Source organism: Rhamphochromis sp. 'chilingali', assembly GCF_963969265.1.
Source record: "Rhamphochromis sp. 'chilingali' genome assembly, chromosome: 10".
NCBI classification, from domain to species: domain Eukaryota; kingdom Metazoa; phylum Chordata; class Actinopteri; order Cichliformes; family Cichlidae; genus Rhamphochromis; species Rhamphochromis sp. 'chilingali'.
In genome coordinates this window covers 34,477,967-34,497,443 of record NC_137937.1, presented here as the reverse complement: position 1 = coordinate 34,497,443, position 19,477 = coordinate 34,477,967, and the positions used below count along the sequence as shown (strand labels likewise).

Genomic DNA, 19,477 nt, shown 5'->3' with positions numbered 1-19,477 from the left:
AGGATCAGGTGTCTGCAGCAGCACTCGATGTCAATGTTGAAATGCAAAGAAAAGTCCAAATATGAAGCCCATGTTTTCAGGCTTTACTTTGAGATTACAGTTCTTCTTGTTTTTGTATATTTTCTGACAGTGTTGTTGCTTTATTTTGTACAAACCTGTGTTCCCTCTTTTCAAATCCTTCACTTCCTGTTTTCTAATCTTGTCTGGCCTTCTAATTTTCTGTGTCTTAGCTCATGTATGTTCACACTTTCACACTATTACTAACTGCTACATGAAATGCTTTCATTTTTCTTCTAGTTTTGTATTACATTGTAATAGTTATTTTACAGTAAAATAATTTTGTAAATGTGTGAAAATTGCAAATTGCTAACACAATTCAGTAGTTAGCATGACAGCTACAACCAAACTTTGCAAACATTTCTAATGCATGCACATTTTGTCATGTTCTAATTAAGACAGAACTACATTATCAAAATTGAGATTCTTGAACTTATGTTCTCTGTGTGAGAGCATCTGTACCAGAACTGAGACACACTGTGTATTTCTGTGCCAGCAGACAAACACGTGACGTGTTCATGAGTCGGGTGTTTCGCTATTCCTCGTCTTATGTTAGTCTTCTTCTTCTGTGTTTTGAACCTCGCTAATTATCATTAAAAAACTGATATTTTGGACTTGTACCTTGGTTATGTTTGAACCCTAAAAAATGGTGACCAACATTTGCTATAGTTTCCCGATTAAACAACACATTTAATGTTTTTTTTAAAGTGGGAAGCAGGCTTGTTTGCCCTTATTTGGTGGTTGTGTCTAAAGTGTTAGACTATTACGAGTGATTTTGCTTCTATTAAATCTATTATATGCCTCTTTAAAAAAAAAAGGAGTGCACATTTATAATGACGTGCTGTAGGTGCAATGCTTGCATAACCTAACCGGGAACTCACTAAGCTACATTTTCCATTTAAAAGATATTTTTCCATGTTTTCTCAGAGCTGAATGCAATACTTTTTCTGAGGAATCCAACATGACTTTAACCACCGTGATTTGCTGGGACGGAGGGCACTGCTGACACAATCTAAACCTGCAGGCCAGTTTGTCAGAGCAGATTTAACTGTAACTGAATGCCAGAAGAGAGAAGAGTCATCTCTGCTACAAAGCCGTTTTAATGAGGATCTGTCCCGGCTGATGACGGCCACAAAGATGTCTGTGTTATGCCAATCTAATGCACTGAGGAGTCTCAACACTCTATCTATATCTATTTGTTTCTACTGTCTGTTGTGGTGTTTGATTGAAGCGAATGTGAAACAGTTATTTGGAAAGAAAACGGCTTGCATGCTGTACTCTGATCCTTCTGCACAGCTAAGAGACAAACATGGTTGCGTTTGTTGGACTTGTTGAATAAACTGACTGAAATTTTGAGTTTAATCTTAAGAAATAAAGGCTTTTTTCAGAATTTCTGTGGCAAGTGAAAATGTCACATCAGATGAACAACGGACTTTATAGGATTTAGCAGAAAGAGCCTTAAGCAACCAACTCGTCATGAGTGGTATCAGCCCCAAAAAAGAAACATTTGACTGTCAAAAAAGGTGCAAGTGTTGATTTTGAGTGTAAATTATTTGTATTGATTTATATATCGCTGTGCAGTTGTTGCAAAAAAATGCAAAAAACTTAAACAAAAGTGGAAGCGAGTTCAAGAACAGCACATCAGTTTCTTATACTACAATCCAAGCAAACATATTAAAAATAAGTCTGATTTTGCCAGAAAACCCTAAGCAAGTTAGCAAAGGCTGTACATTGAAGTATGGAGAACTCACTAAGAATTTGGGGGTTGGCGAGGTAATTTCAGGCTTAAGTCTGGGATTTAATTGCTGTTTCAAGAGCAAATTATGTTTGTGATGAGAGAACAGTATGTAGAACAGCAATTGAAGTAAAAGAAAATTATATTTGTATATAATAAGGAGTAAGACTTAAATCTTCCACAGAAAGAACTGATGCGTGTTTCAGGCTCTGATCTTGCAGCTTGTTGTGCTGATGCGTCAGCTGTAAACAGATTTTGTGTGGAGATCCAGAGGGAGATGGAAACATCCTGTCAGCCCTTGGCTCGCTAAGTCAGGAGCCATGTTCTGGATGACGCTCCGACTGAAAAAACAAGAGCTCAGATCAGTCAGAGCGAAGCAGAATGTGAGAGATACAGAGGAGGACTGAAGGCATCTGGTGGGTATCATGACGCTGTGTCACATCAAGTATTCTGCAGTGCCTGAACTGGAGTGGAACATGTCCTGGAGGACAGATACTCGCCTGCTTAGACTATGAAGAGTACGAAGAAAACCACAGACACAGATAACTTTATTTTAGCCCATTTTCAAACTTCAACAGGGCTCTGTTATCATTTTAATTATGAAAAAACTGTTACTGTTTGTTTGCTCTTTTAAAAAAAAAAGAAAAGAAAAACACAACACACTTCATCCCTGTACAGTTGATTAATACACGTACTGTGTGATACTCAGTTTTTCACAGTTTAGGTCATCATTTAACAATTGCACCTTACATTTTCTTAACAGAGGCACTGAACTGGTGATACTTTTTTATCTGCTTATTAACTACTTGTTGTTGTTATCAGCTTTATAAAGGAGCAAATTCTCTTCTTTGTGTCCCTGTTAAATGAAGAAAATAATTTCAAATCCTTCTTTGCACATAGAAAGTCCTGAATGTTTAAGCCCTGTACTCACCACATCATACTATTCCAAAAGGACATTTTGGTCCGAGACTGCAGGCTTACATGTGGTGCCTAGAGTTTCTAAAATTAGAAAGAGAGGCAGAGACTTCAGTTATCAGACTCCTCTCCTGTGAACCGGCTTCCAGTTTGGGGTCAGAATTTCCTTTCTTGTGTAGCTTACAGTTAGCCTGGTTCTTCCTGAACTATCCCATATGGGTGCATAAATAGCTTGAGACTGCCAGGGAAGTTCCCATGAAGCACTGAGCACTTTTCCTCTATTCCCCTCTTTTCATATATTTACATGTGTGTCATAAATATTTTGGTTTTCTTTCCTCTAGTTTTTGTTTTGTCTTTGGTCTCTTTATGCTCCTTTTTCTCTTCTCTTTCCCTTTATTGCCAAACCTGCCCCTGTCCTTCCCCGAGCCTGGTTCTTACAGAGTTCTCTCCTGTTAAAAGGAATCTGATTTTTAGGGTTTTCTCTCTAACATTATAGGTTTTTGCTATTGCTAGATTATTGCCATATAAATGAGATTGAGCTGGACATACTGTGTACATGTATATAAATTGCAGACTGGCTTTTCAAGTTTCAGTTTCCAGGCTGAGAAATCCACACCTTTAATTTTGATAATGGAAACAGATTTTCAGTTGCTGGTTATTCTGACGTTACTGTGTGACCCACTGAATTCCTCATCTGTCCTGGACTTCGCCTCGTCAGTGCTTCAGTGTCTGTTACCTGACCTTGGCAGGTGCACCTGCTGTAAGCTGATCCGTCGCCCCGAAGTGGAGATCAATGTGGATCTCCACATCAAAGTGGACGACTTACACCGAAAGCCTGTTTGTCTTATTGAACGATGCCATTAAACGGCCAGTGAGAGGAGGAGGATGGAGAGAGGCAGCGTTTGAGTGTGGAGTCATGTGTCCGTCCTTTCACTGAGGTTTAAATAGCGTCATGTTCACAGTTTAATGTAGTCAAAATGGAAGCAACTAACTCAGCTGTGACCCCAGTGGCACCAACAAACAAACAAATTCGGACCACTTTAAAGTTTCCTTATGTTGTAAGTAGATACAATTTTGGAACTTCATCAAAAATCTTTTTCCTCATCCTGTAATGTTCCTGTAGAAACATCAAATTTAAGGTGAATCTCATCTGCTGTGGAGTTGAGCTTTATGAATAACCTGACCTCCAGTGGTGGGTGTGTCATCCCCCTCATCACCGGACTCCACTGCAGTGTCAGTGGGAGTCAGGAGATCCTCAGTGTTCTTTCCACCACCCGACTATATCCTCAGTTGAAGTCAGCAATGCCCCGTCCACTCTCTACACAATGAATCTGAGTTTGCTCAGCTGTAGACTGTAAAATATTTTTCTTATCAGTTTTGTGGTTAACATAACAAAATCTGAAGCTGCCTTTTTTATGTCAGCGCTTGACAATTAAGTCAACTCAGTGAGATACAACTGAGGGCTCCAGCTGTGAGAAACAAATATGAGGACTCTCCATCTGTGTCGTATTAGTACCTTAGTGCCTCTGGTGAGTTCCATTTACACACTGGGTCATTAGTTAGAGAGATCTGTCACTGCCAACTGATGTGTAGCAAGCAGTGTTACTGTAAGTAAGAAGTGTGGTTTAGCTCTAAGAATAACCATTTTCCTGAACCCAACTATAGGTTTTAGTGCTTAAACCTAATTAAACCAAATGTCATAGACAGTAAAAACTAAATTAACAAAATCTACAAATTCCAAAACATAAAGGTATCAGTGGGGCACAAACCTGCACCTTATGCCAACATCACCCCGTCTGTCTAACGTGGAACATGTAAGTAAAACTAGACTGTTATCTCTCAGCAGCGAGGCAAGAACACTAAATGAGGCCTTGAATTAGTTTATACACCGAAATGTTAGCTCTATGACAAACAATAATAACAATGTTTTGCAATATTCCTTAAAAAAACAAACAACACCCCCCACTAATGAGTTAGAAGCATGGTTTTAAGAAGCATACGAGCATGATCAGAGCCTATTTTGGTGTATCAAAGTCTATAAGCAATTTACAACTTTAAACTCAACATCTGTTCTCTGGCCTGAAACAGCCTAATAAAAGACACAGTTTGTCACTGTGCTGTCACTGTTCCAGCTTTGACCCTAAAATCTTCACTTTTTGCTGCTCGGAGCAGAGGCTTCCTCAGGGAGCGGCTGCATGCTGAAAGAAAGAAGCACTGCAAGACCGCAGGAGCAGGAGAAAAGATGAAAAATAACCTCTAACATCTCAACTCCATTAATATTACACGCTCGTGTCTGTACAATACAGTGGAATCTCAGCCTGCTTTATCCTCTAAATAATTCACGCAATAAAATCTTTTCTCTCTATAAAGCCCTTAAACTTGTCTCTTCTTGGTGCCGCTCCAAGTGTAGGATGGGAAAAAAAAGACCGTGGCAGACTGCGAACAAAGAGTAACCCAGAAGAAACAAAAACTTATATTTATTTGGAACAAAGACATATTCCAAATCTGAGCTTTGTTGCTTCCTTGCTGACTGAATACAAATATCTTTTTGATATATCTTTAGAAAAGTCAGAAAGTATGGAATTGTTTATCTATATCTATTTTGGAGGAATTTTAATCCTGTTGGGTCATTTTAAAAATAAAAACAAAAAACTCTTCAGTCAACAAATTTTAATTTTTCTCTATGGTAAGTCACATTTTATAATTATGTTGCCTGTTTAAAAACAAAAAAGGTGTGAAAGTCTTATGGACATTAAAATCACTTTCAGATTAGAAAACAAACATTTTCTGCAACATAAACTAAACATCTGTCAGTTTTTGTGAAACTGTAGCTCCATAAATATTCCTTGGACACAAGATCACATAAGACGAACAAGTTCAGCTCTAATGTTGGTGTTTTGTCCCTTGAAGAGCGAATATGAAGAGCAAACTAAGGGAATTAGATTTGATACAGACATAAATTTATTCAATTTAAGCTGTTAAAGATTTTGTGTTACAGTCTAGGCATAAAAACTGCAGCTATTTCATCAGACAATGGATGATGTTTGGATCAAAATCAGTACTCTTTGTTGCCATAAGAAACAAAACTGACACTCTTCTTTTTGTTTTTAGTTGTCTCATAGCCAAGTTATCCCTTATTAACAACTGTACACTTTTTTCTACATTTAACAAAGAAATTTGTATTAAGAGCTAAAGTTTAGCTTTAGTAGGGGCCTGATTGCTTTAAGTGACAGATGGAATCTGACTAAGGCAGCTGTAAACATCTGTTAGACTTCACTTCAGCTTCAGCTGCACAGATGCAGCCTGCTAGCAAAGCCTATGTTAGCTAATTAATTAGCTTTCCACCCAATTTAAATATGGCTTCCAAGTCCAGAAAAGTCAAGAGACCAGTGGGTGATAAAACGGAGAGTCTATGCTGTTAACTAACACAAAATATTAACATAATTTAGGGTAAAACACCTTCACAGTTCAGATCTGTTCACATGTTTTGACCAAAGATTACTGGTGACTTTTAAGCTTTAAGCTGCTGGCTTTAAAACTGAAAAAACATGCTCAGTATCCTATAATTATATATAATTATATATAATTATATATAATTATATGTATATATATTTGTGTATTTCACACAGTTTTATATATGTTACGAAAATTAGTGAGTTTAGAACAAATCGTTTTACAAAGGTAATTTGGTGTCGAATATTTTCATATACTGGAAAATGTTCAACGTATTCTAAGAAGAGGGAAAGTAGATTATTACAATTCTTTCTATTTCCCCCCTGAATCTACCTGGATTTTACCTGTTTCTGCAGCGCGCTGCTGTGACGCACGTCGCGTCCTCTCTCGGGTCAGCATCGGAAATATGTGCTGCTACACAGACAGGATGAGACCGGATCCAGTGTGCACAGCATACACCTGCAGTTACTTAGAAGCGGACACGACCCTTTCTCCTCCTCTCTCGTCCTTGAGATCAGCCGCTTTTTGAAGATTTTGTTGGGACCAAAGCCAAGAGAAAATCTGGGGACCTGAAACTCGCCCTGGGAATATTTCCAGTCAGATTTCGGGATTTTTGAGTTCATGAGCGCTTTTGTACCTCCAACTTGCAACACAGCCAGTCATGAAAAAGTAAAAGAAGAAAGTGTGAGAAGACAGCTCCTCGATGAAAAAGAGCTGTATTGTTTTTCAGAATTGCGTTTTTACGCATATGCATCTCAAACCTGGAGTGAAACACAGGCTGTGAAATTACAGAAAATATTTGAAGATTCGTCTTTCTCTAACTGAAACACAGATTTCTACTAATGGTTGTCATGGGACACACCAGCGCGCGGATGTGAATAAAGATAAACTCACAGATTTACAGATTGGGTAACATCCAGCTTAAACGCGACTTTACTTTCCCGTCACCTCTGGTCACAAAACGGGACATTCTGAAGCGAAGGTGCCGTGGTTAACGCCATGAGACCATCCAAATACTAATGTGATGGGTAAGATTACCACTTAATGCACACATCGCCTGTTACGCGCGTTAATAAATCAAACACCATCTAGCCACGCATTTTCTTCCTCTTATCAGGTCTCCAAAAACGCTTCCCACTGTGGGGGCATGAAAAAGTCATTTTAAATCAATTGTAGGGTCTTAGTTATTTTTTTTCCTCCAAATTTGTGGATAACTTTGTATTTTTATTTAGAACATAAGAATCTGCAAACGCAGCTCAGATGATGAACGGACGGAATGAAAGAGTGTTTAATGAAGAGAACCTGATGTGCGTTGAACCGCAGCTTGTACGCAAAATAATTCAATTCAATTCAGTTCAATTCAGTATTATTTATAGAGCACCAAATCACAACAGCATTCCCATAAAGGCGCTTTGTATGGTAAGGTAGACCCTACAATAATTATTCTAATGCTGGGTAATAATTGGATCATTAACTTCACTGTATTTACTGGATTATCTCCACATTGTAGGAACAGAAAGTCAGTCATTACTTATGTTTTATAAAAACATGTTAGATTCATGATCCTACTCAGTTTTTTTTTATGAAAAGATGAGAAATCAGATTCATTCATTTTGCCTCTGTTTTCCTAGTTGAAATCATACATTTAACTACAAATTTACTTCTTCTTTTTTTTCAAATAAGAAGCTCTAAACATTTCCTTGGTTGTTTAACAAAAGTTTTAATCGTCTGAATGTAATCTAATCAAATGGTTTAAAAAATGGGTATATTTTCATAATTTTCTGGCTCAGACTCTATATGATGTTTGTGCATTTGAATCACACACTGTGATAGAATTTGAGTGGAAACTAACTGAAAGGGTTGAAGGAGAAAACCAGGTTTAATAGAACGGTCTCTTTATAACATAACTAGCACTGCATTAGTGCATTTTTCAGCACCTTTTCCACCTTCCTGCTCTCTTTAACACAAGCCAGTTACTCAACAAATTACGGCTCTGTCGAAGAAGCCACAGATGTTGGATAAACTGACAATAATTGTTATTATTGTAAATTTAACTTTTGCTTTTTGTTTTTTAATTGGTTCTGTCGACAGTAAGAAACATCTAAAAGAATCTGTTTTGACATACGAGTGAAACTTTCTGTTTTTCCTTTATCTGCTTCACAATGTGAATCTCCATCACCAATGAAGAGAAATGCAGTTTGGTGATAAAACATCAGCCTTTCCATTACAAATAAACTCGTGTAAAGAATTTTCTAAAATTAAGAAGTGCAGGAAAAAGGTTTTAGGATGTTATTGTGCTTTTCTAGAACATGTGCACAAAAATAGGTTGAAATATTTATATTTTTCTGGTTTTAAGAAAATTTCACTTCTGCAGCCCATTTCCTGGCAATAAATATTTATGAAAGCTGGGTTAATATATCAGATTTATTTTCATTTTTAAGTCTAATGAAGAAGATATGATGTGCTTAGTTGGAGTGAAGCACTCAGCAAGCACTGAAGGGTGGACTGATGGCTGTTGACCTTTGAGTGTGTGTTGTGTTTGGTCATTTGTGTATAATGCTGACTGGCTGTGTGGGTGTAAATGACTCTCCAGCCCTCAGGGGTGACAGGGTACCGTCACTATGGAAACCCAACGCAATAGCCAGTGATGAGTTGATCCTCAGCCTGCTGATGAGGGAGCTCATCAGCTCAGAGTGTGTTGTATAAAATTTCTGAGTGGCTTCAAGTTCAAATGTGTCCGACTTTGATTGTATCACAGCACGCTGACATACTGTCATCTTCAGCCTGGAGCCTTTACAGATTACAGATCATATGAAAATGATGCTGAGAGTGCAGATGGATTACGGTGACAAAATGCGTGTAGCATGAAAGTGTGGTCAAGTAGACCTATGGTAGTGCTTTTCTGTGATGTGTAAGTAACAGAGAGAGTTTAATTCATGTATTAGTATTTGGTTGCTATAAATTATGATCCATAGGGTTTTTAATTTTGGTTTAAATGGCTGTGACAGGCCTTTATCAGAAGAAACGTACATGTAGTGAATGTGTGTGTGAATGGGTGGATGACAGGTTGTGTAAAGCGCTTTGGGGTCCTTAGGGACTAGAAAAGCGCTATACAAATACAGGCCATTTACCATGTAAGTAGGTCAAACATAATGAATATTATATTATTCTATATTCAGTATATAATAATATTTATTATTTACTGGGAACTGCTCAACTTTTAGCTCCTTAAATTATTTTCATACCAAAAAGTGCTCTAAAAAGATCCATAAAGCAGACTTGTCACATCCTAGTTTTCTAAACCTAAGTTTGGACTCAACCTTGCATTTATTTATTTTTAATTCTAGAAAGTACCTTTGTATTTGTATGTTTCTCCTGTTTGTCCAGTATCATGCAATCTTACAGATCCACAGAACATTTATGACATCTGGTAGCTTCTAGGTGGATTACCTCCACTCTCTGATGATGAAGTGAAAACCTGTGGTTCTTCGAAAACCTGCATCAGGTTGGCTTTAAATATGGCACAATCCCTGTAGACACCCAAAGAAAATGACAAACATGGTGCACTAAAAGTACTTTTAGAAGTACATTTTCCCAAACACTTACATTTACTGAAATTTACTTGAGTAGGGTTAGGGGTTGGCACTTCTTCATGCAGTCATGTTTTATAGAGTCTTGCTAATGACCTACTAATTGTATTCAGGTGTGTTGCAACACTCTCAGGACACTGGCCCCTGAGGACTGGAGTTCGAGACTCCTGCGTATGCAAGCTGTATGCTAGCTTTTACCTGTGGTAAAAAAATAATTGTACTTTTAATCCAATTGCCTGACAATTATAAGGCTTTTTGTGAGGCACAAACAGCATGTTCACCAGTTTTGATGTGTTAAAGTCTAGCACTTTATTAATCTGTCGCCTAACACTTATGGTAAACATTCCAGTACTAGACTAGCATAATTTCCACTTTGTTGAGTACTCAAAGTACTTGCTGCAAAAAACAAAAAACTGCTGAGCAATGGACGATGATTAAAAACTCATATTCTGGTTCCACCAATGAGGAAGTTTTTTCTCCCTGATGAAGCTTTGGACAGTTTCAGGGAATTTGTATTGTATTAAGATTTTAGCTTTATGTTAGTTACATCTCCTTTCATGTTACTGTCTGCATCTGCCTGCTGGCATTTTAGTGTCTGTCATGATTTATTTTGTAAATCATCAAGAAAACTCAAAGTCATGATGCAACATTGGACTGACTGACTGCAGTCATTCAATTGCCTGCAAGGGGAACTTGTCAGATTTCCTTCTGCTGACGCATTAAATGGTTGACGAACATTTGCTAGTGTCTCAATAGTGTTTTAATTTTTCTTTCAGTTCACTAATACACATGTAATTCTGCTTTGGGACCATACATATATTAAATATGAATGAAAAGCAAATGATACAATGTAATGATGTAATGTTTCTGTTTTTCTCTTATATCGTTTGAAGGAGACAAACTAGATTAGGTGTAACCTTTTTCCAATTTCTAATCTGAAAACAGTTTAGTGCATGTTTGTGCGCCAATGGATGCTTTATTGTTTAATTCTCAGGTTGTTTTAAGTGCATTTAGCTGAATGCCTTCAAGTAACAGGCGCCAAATGTTTAATGGACAGTTAGCCTGTAAAATACTGACAAGTGAGGCTTGTTTAGATTTTTTTTAACCTTCACAACGTGTCTGAGAAGCCCAGTTGACCTGAACAGAAAGAAATTATACAATTTCTTTTAGTTTTGATGCATTCTCAATCATCCAGGAAAGTAAATCTACAAAAGTTGATTCTGTTCATCTGGACGTAGCGTTTTGTGGGAGAAATGTTTCGTCACTCATCCAAGTCACTTCTTCAGTCTCAGCTGACTGCAGGTTTCCCCAATCTTATAAACAGTAGATGTGCATGATGACTGAAACCAGCCCACTGAAGGAACAATGGGCTGGGAGGTCAGTTCCTTCATCATAATTATGCAAATTCTCATTCTCATTCCCACAAAACGCTACGTCCAGATGAACAGAATCAACTTTTGGAGAAATTTCTATTAGAAACGTATACATTTGTACACCTCCTGATTATTGTTTTTTATTAATCCAGACACGATGAAAGGTATGACTAAATGTCCACTTCAGAGTGTGACACAGTGGAACTCAACTTGACAATATCTCTTACGTGATTTCAATGCCAATGTGAAAACTCTGAGAAGAGCTGTTTCAGTGGGAAATCCAGATTAAAATGTCTCGAGGATGCTTGATTATGGTTTGCCATGTTAAACTGAGCTCTCCTTAAAGTCTGGATCAAGTGGGAAATGCATTTTCTTCCTTGGACCTCTCGATTGTTGGCTGGCTTTGCACTTGGCTTACTGTGACTACATTTTCTGACCAATTAGATTACTGACAAAAATGAAGTATTAGAATCAATAAGCAGTATTTTCTGTAATGGCTGCTGGCAAGAGTTCAAACATTTTAGAGCTTCACGGCAGAGCCATAAAGTATAGTTGTAAAAATGTAACAGCAACATCATTATCTTTCCTACAGCCTCCCCACCCACCATCTGCATCCCTTTTTCCTTATATATCATCATCATCTCTTTTAATTTTCCTTCCCCGTCACTATGCTCTCTCCCCCATAACATGATTTTCCTCATTACCTTCTTTTTCTCTGACCTTCTTCATCTTTGTGTATCCTTCACCCTGCTTCTTTCCCCTCCTCTCATTATCTTCTTTCCATCTGTTCTTTTGCACCTCCTGGCTGACCTGTCCCTCTCTCTCTTCTTCCTTCTCTTGCTCCATTTCCAACCCAATCTCTTCTCTAATAAGCGTTTCCTGCATAGAAACCCTCACTTTCTCCCAAAAGAGCTTTTGGGCAAAGCCAAAGGGAAACTGCCAGCGTTGTAATTAAGTTTAGGTTTTTAAATGAGTTATTTTAATGAGGGTTTCAGTTACTCAACCATAACAAACATTCCTGTTTACAGAGAATTGAAAAAATCCACAGACTTCTATCAAATAACATAACAAAGACTCATTGCAGACTCATTACTCTTATGCTGGCTAATTGTCCTTACGCAGGTCAGTCACCAGCCAAATCCCAGTGTGAGTCAGGAAAACCCTGCTAATATTCCCTCGGTGGTCTCCTTCTCCCTTTTCCATTCTCTTCTGAGAAAAGTTTAAAATAATTTTAAACTTAAGACCTTCTCTCAATCTGGATTTTGATTGAGTTTCCTTTAAACCAATCATACATACGTTGCTTCCGTGTTTGACCATTTAACCAGGTTCAATCACTGATCTGGGTTTGCACCCCAAACCCAGATAAACTGCCAAAAATGGCTGTCCGGATGAATAGTTACTGGTTTCTCAGTCATGTGTGAAGTCCTTTAAACTACTCGAACCAAAAAATAAACTCTGACTCATTGCTTTGATTGCAGGGTGTTGATGGAGAGGATTTCGGATGTCAGCCGGGACAGTGGTCATCGCAGGAGGAATTTTGGCTACAGTCATCTTACTGACGATCGTCGCTGTGCTGTGTTTATGTAGGTTGCAGGTATGATTGTCTCACTGTTCATTACACATCTAAAGTTTAACAGAATGCAAAATGCACCTCAGCACCGTATTCATGAAAACAAGAAACTTGACAAATGTTCACACATGATGTGTGCAGTGCAAAAAGCTGGGAGTAATTTGCTGCCCCAGACAGTTTTCCTAATTATCAAAGTAGTCCAAGTGGAACATTTCTGTGTTTACTTTTGGCCAGACTGGATTTGTGTAACAATCTTGCTTTTCTTTTTAGAAATTTACAGCTGACATCCAAATAGTGCAACACAACCTGCCGAGACAGAGCATACACACTAATAACAAATAACCCATGTTGAAATAATCCTCAACTGTAAGACCTTTAAAACCGGATGGGACTTTTTCTGAGACTTTCAGAAACTCACATCCACATGTTTTCTTCTTGAGTGAGTCCTAGCAGTTAGCATGTAAGATTGCAACTGTAGTTTTAGGAGTGATGGATGCTTTTTGTAATCATCATCATCATCAACTTTATTTATAAAGCACTTTAAAACAACCACAGCTGACACAAAGTGCTGTACATTGGAACTGTAAAATAAAATTACATGAGATATAAATAAAACACAGATAAAAGAAGAGTGAAATCATTAATTAAATAACTACTTCAATTAAAAGAGAAACTAAGTCTCACTGAGGTTAAAAGCCAAAGAATAAAAGTGGGTTTTAAGACGTGATTTAAAAGTGGACAGTGAAGGGGCCTATCTAACATGCAGTGCAAATTATTCCATAATTTTGGAGCCACAATAGAGAAGGCCCTGTCCCCTATGAGATTCCTCCTGGATCTCGGTACCTCTGGGAGCAGCTGGTCAGCTGACCTGAGAGACCGACAGGGTATGTGGGGATGAAGAAGCTCAGAGGGGTAAGGCGGGGCAAGACTGTGAAGGCATTTAAAAACAAACATAAGAATTTTAAAATGAACTCTAAAAGACACAGGCAGCCAGTGCAGAGAGGCTAGCACGGGGGTTATATGCTCTCTTTTTCGAGTTCCTGTTAGGAGTCGTGCAGCTGCATTTTGAACCAGCTGCAGATGTGAGAGCAATGACTGACTGACCCCCACATAAAGTGAGTTACAGTAGTCCAGGCGGGAAGAAATAAAAGCACGGATCACTGTTTCAAGGTGCTGCCTCGAAAGAAAAGATTTTACTCTTGCCAGTCGCCTTAAATGATAAAAACTGGACTTCACCACTGCTCTGATTTGGTTGTCCAATTTAAAATCACTGTCCAACTTAAAACCAAGGTCAGTAACAACAGATTTAAAATAGACTTCCAGGGATCCTAAAACAACAGTGGAGGACTCACAGGGACCACTGGGTCCAAACACCAACACTTCTGTTTTCTTTTCATTAAAATTTAAAAAGTTTAGAGCCAACCAAGTTTTAATGTCATCTAGACATGTCAAGAGAGGTTTTATGGAGATGCCATCCTTGTGTTTTAGTGGCAAATAAATTTGGCAGTCATCAGCATAACAATGAAATGAGATCCCATGCCTTCTAAGGATATAACCCAGAGACAATAGATACAGTGAAAAGAGCAGTGGCCCTAAAATTGAGACCTGTGGGACGCCACATGACAGAGGAGCAGAAGACTGACAGAGAAAGTTCTATCTGACAAATAAGACCTAAACCAATTAAGTGCAGTGCCACCAATACCCACTACATCATGTAATCGAGAAATTAGAATATTGTGGTCTACGGTGTCAGAGGCAGCAGTTCGGTCAAGCAAGACAAGAACAACATGGTTACCAGAATCACATGCCAGAAGGATGTCATTAAAAACTCTTAATAATGCAGATTCTGTGCTGTGAAGGGTTTTAAAACCTGATTGCAAAACCTCAAAGATTCCATTTTCATCTAGAAAATCTTTCAGTTGACTAAAAACAATTTTCTCTAAAACCTTGGAGACTAAAGGCAGCTTGGAAATAGGCCTATAGTTTGCTAAAACTGTGTGATCAAGGCCAGGTTTCTTAAGCAGTGGCTGTACTACTGCATGTTTGAAATTTGCAGGAACCATACCAGAAGACAGACTGCTGTTAATAATGTCAAGGACATACTGTTGTATACTAGGAAAAAAATTCTTTAAAGAATTGTGGAGGGACAGGATCCCGTGGGGAACCTGTGGGCTTAATATGGCGAACCACATCCTCTAAAGTGGAGAGCGTCACAAGCTCAAACTGAGTGAAAACAGCAGCGCAAGGGACAGAGACAGAGGGGTCAGAGTCAGGAGCTGTGATAAGAGCCCTGGTGGTGACAACCTTTTCAATAAAAAAAAGTTCAGAAAATCATTGCAAATCTCAGGAAAAAACTTCCAAACAGACATTCAAAGGAGTATTAAGAACAGTGTCAATGGTCCTAAATAACACACGTGGGTTATGAGAGTTGGAAGAAATAATATTTGCAAAATATTCCCTTTTTGCCTCTTTAACAGTGTTCTGGTAGTGATGCCAGCAGTCTTTTAGAATTTGAAATGATACATGCAGTTTATCCTTTTTCCACCTCCGTTCTGCGCGATCACCTGCCAAATATCATTTGAAAGTGATGGTCTGCAAGTGCCTTTCATGCACACGCTCTCACAGAGACGCCAAGTATATGCTAGCTACTTCCTAGCTTTGAAAGCTCCTCAGCTGGCAGTTTGTTCTTCATCTTTGTGATTCTGTTTACACCTGATTTCTTCCATGTTACCAGTAGGTGGTCATAGATAGACGGTTCATTGCTTTCATGAAAATGTTAAGATTCAGACAAAGACATGCCAACTAGCTCACTACACTCGCTCGCTATCTTTCAAAGTTACACAAACCAGCTTGTTTTTCATGCCCTATATTTACTGTGGCTTATACTTATAGTTAACACGGATCCGATTGGTTGAAACATATGATTTGAAACTCTCCAAAAGTTGATTCTGTTCATCTGGACATAGCGTTTTCTCCAGATGAACAGAATCAACTTTTGGAGATTTACTTACCTGGATGATTGAGAATGCATCAAGACATTTGTTTTGAAAGTGCTCGTTATTTTCTCCTTTGGTTAACCGTTTGTCTTTTAAAATGTTTGACTCTCACCTGGTCCAGTATTACTGCTGTAAGAGGGAGGAGTCTGAGAAGGGGGAAGAGGAGGAACCTGAGCTCGCCACCATGTCGCCGTCTCGCCCCCTGGCTCTGTCGGCTCCTCCTACGCCTCCGACGCCAGAGCAATACAGTGACGAGCCCGAGATGTACCCTCCCACTTTCCTCACTGAAGCCAACGGCCCCGTCAGCTACTCACCTCCGCCTCCGCCGCCACGCAGGTGCTATCGCTCGCATGCCTTCTGCCCTTCCTGTGCCCGCTGCTCACTACCCTTCTACTTGCAGCACCCAGAGAGGCTGTGCAATGGCGGTCGCAGGATCAGCTACAGGACTGTGCAGCAGCAGGACATGGAGTTGCCCATGGACTTGGCCAGCTTCTACCAGAAGCTGAACCTCATCCGCCAGGTCACCATGAAGGAAGTAGTCACCCACAGCGTCAGCACCGACGTTTAGGAAAGCAGCACCGCTGATTTAAACGATTCGATACACATTCAATTATTTCAGCACTTTGCTGTCAGTGTTAAACTGATAAATGGCTTTTAGACCAAACGTCAGGGCAGCGATGATGGAAATTCTGCAATGCTAAATGCATCATCGAAACACACGAAGGGACTAATTTCATAAACTGCTCCTTTTATTTGCTGAATAGCTAGGTAAGTAGCTACTTAACATATCTGCTGTCAAAGGATAAACAAGAATCGACAAAAATCAACACAGATTTCATTTGTTTAAATGCACCACACCAGTGCGAACAGAGGAGGTAAGATAAGTCTGGTTGTGTGGATATTAAAGCTAATGTCAGACCAAAACCAGCAAGTATTATGTGAGTGTATCAAAGCCTGCTCTCTCTGTCCCACAGAGCTCCACTGTTGTTCCTAAAATAGTTAGATATCTCACTGTTGACCTCGGTGACTTGTTCTTTCATTAGCATGAATGCAAACATTGTAGCATACATAGGCCTAGCCCCGCACACACTGTCCCGCTGTCACAAAAAACCACTGAAGCACCAAATGTAGATTAATCTGTCACTGAAAATAGTCCCCAGCTATTGGTCTGTTAAATCCAATGACTGAGGAAATAATCTTTTCAACAGAGAGTATTTATTTGTATGTAAGCTGTTTTTCAACTCTTACACACTTAGTTTAACTTCAGGTAAAAGCTCATAACTGCACAGACACGGTCTCTTCCTTTGAAAGAGTGATCGGGTGTTGAGACCAAGCGCACGGAAAAGTTTTCACGCAGCGATTAAATAGATTCATGCCATAAGAGGCCATGTGTTCAAAAAAAATGTAATTTTTAACAAAAACATATGCGTCACACAGAGTTGAGATTGAGCACTGAAAATCAGAAACAAAAGACATGCTTTTACAAGCTGTAATCAGAACAGCGCAGTTTCATAAAAATCAAAAAGTCTACCCAGTTTTGATTTGGGCTCATATTCAAGTGTATCTCCTTGTGCACCTGTGGACTGGTTTCATCCTGGCTTCTATTGTTTTTCATGCAGTGTATGCTGGATCTCCTTCACTGTGCGAAAATGTTGATCTTAAGAGTTCATTTTATTTTGGTGGTAAAAATTCCAGTGAGGCAAATTTGGTGAATGATCGTGTTGGTGTGGAGTTTTCAATGCACTCTGCACTCTGAGCGGACACATCACGGCACATAAAACCACACCACAGACCCTCTGACTGGTCTCCCTCAGACTCCCCATGTTGAATTCATGAACTCGTGATTAATAAACTGAGCAATTCTGCCTTTGAGCAGCTTCTTGGTCATCACCAAGTGCTGATCGCCTTCTTGTGAAATTTGGGTCGGTTTTAAACAAAAGATGTTTGACCTCTGCCAAAGTTTAAGGTCACAGTGTAAATACCCAAAATGAGATTTCCGTGACATGGTCTAAAAATCGCAGCTATTCGGACGTGCCTGAGGAGGTGATTATGAATGGGAGACTGGCTAGATTGATCACACCTTGTATAAAGAGACAGAATTTAAAAAAACAGAATGTGCAGAGGAGGAGAAGAGGATGACCACAGAAAATTCCTGGATGTAGTGAAGGAGGACATGCAGAGGGTGTGTGTGACAGAAGAGGATGCTGGGATATGGTGATGATAGAGGCAGATGAGCTGCTGTGGTGACTCCTAAAGGGAGCAGCTGAAAGAAGAAGAAGAAAACGATACGTAAAACTGCATAAAAGCTCAAATAATTTCTCATACAGATTCTGGTTGACTCATATTTGTGTTCATTGGTGTAGCTGTCACACAGGGTCAACACGGGGTTGTTAGTTTTTTGTTTGCCTTCCGACATCAGAGGCTGGAGAGCCAGGCTGTGATATGTCAGTATGTGACTGTTTCAGTATTAACAGAGAAAACTAACATTATTTTAAAGGGCTTTTCTGGAGCATTCAGTGATCCAGTGACTGTGAATTATGAGGGACAACATTTATATCCTGTTAAGACATCATGCTGTAGATAAACGCTGTTCTTCAACTTAGATATTAAGTATTTAATACCTAAAAGAGAAGGAATGAATTGTACATTCAGTATTTAAGGGGAAAAGATACAGATATATGTCAAATATTCTTGATGACAGAGCAGTAGATCCAAATTATATTTTACAAATTTTACATCCATAGAGAGAAACAACTCTACAGCTCCTGGACTCATTTCTTCTTCTTTCACAAAACAACACAGATGCTGACACATTTATCGGATCGGAAACTTTGTTTCGAGCAAACTTTCACTCTAGCAACATGTATGATAAAATAGTACGCTGCTAATCAAAAAGGTTTGTTCTCATAGGCTCACAGAGAGACTGGGTGTATTTGCCTGTCTGTCAAACAGTGCACAACCTGCAGTGCTGTGATCTGAAACATATATTTGGAAATCTTTCAGCAGAAGACTTTTACTATATGATGAAAACTTATGAGACTGTATATGCCTATATGTATATCTCCAACTGCATTGCTGGAGTCTGATATTTTTTGGCCACCTTTTTTGAGCAAGAAGGTAAATCTAACCAAGAGCAAGAACAGACCACACAGTTATACAACCGGAACTTACCAGCCATGCCCTCAATCATACACTGCTTCACAATTCACTCTGAACGAGACCATGATTTAAAATAAACCTCATATTATATCAAATAAATAACGGCTTGAAACTAGTAATAGAAGCTATCAATTCAGGAAAGCACTGTTCTTCACAACCAGAGCAGTTGCTACATGATGGCCATTAAGAAATATGCAGGTTTACTTAGTTTAGTGCAGCATTACTGCAATAAAAAAAACTTAAAACTGGCTGTTTGTACACTGACACAGCTAAACTGACTGCACAGTAGATCTGTTCAGTTTTTGGTAAACATTAGCAAATGATCCTTCACTTTTCTAACAAGCTTCAAGCCGGATGGATGGTAGAATCACAGCCATGAAGACAAGAACAGAGAGGCACATCATCCAACTCCTGCCCCCTTTTCATAGTGTGGTCTGTGCCAGCTGGTGCTGAAGCCACCATCTTTAGTCAGTGCATTTGGTTTGTTTCTCTCCTCTGCTCGCTGTTTCACTTTGTTTGTGTGAGGTGCTTTTAGTCCTTCAATTCACTGCATCAAAAAATAAATGAACATATATGTGCAGCATCTACACATCTTTCATTACCTCATACATGGATTATTATCTCTAAGT

The 19,477-nt window shown here is 38.9% G+C and overlaps 1 protein-coding gene across 1 annotated transcript; it reads left to right on the top strand.

The window, feature by feature from the left end:
* Window positions 1-7,134: 7,134 nt before the first annotated feature.
* fam163b (family with sequence similarity 163 member B) lies at window positions 7,135-16,257 on the top strand (the record flags this gene model as incomplete). The annotated part of the gene is made up of 3 exons (XM_080894570.1): window positions 7,135-7,188; window positions 12,602-12,717; window positions 15,811-16,257. The coding sequence occupies exons 2-3, from the start codon at window positions 12,625-12,627 to the stop codon at window positions 16,255-16,257; spliced, it is 540 nt and encodes a 179-aa protein (XP_080750696.1). The 5' UTR covers window positions 7,135-7,188; window positions 12,602-12,624.
* Window positions 16,258-19,477: the final 3,220 nt, after the last annotated feature.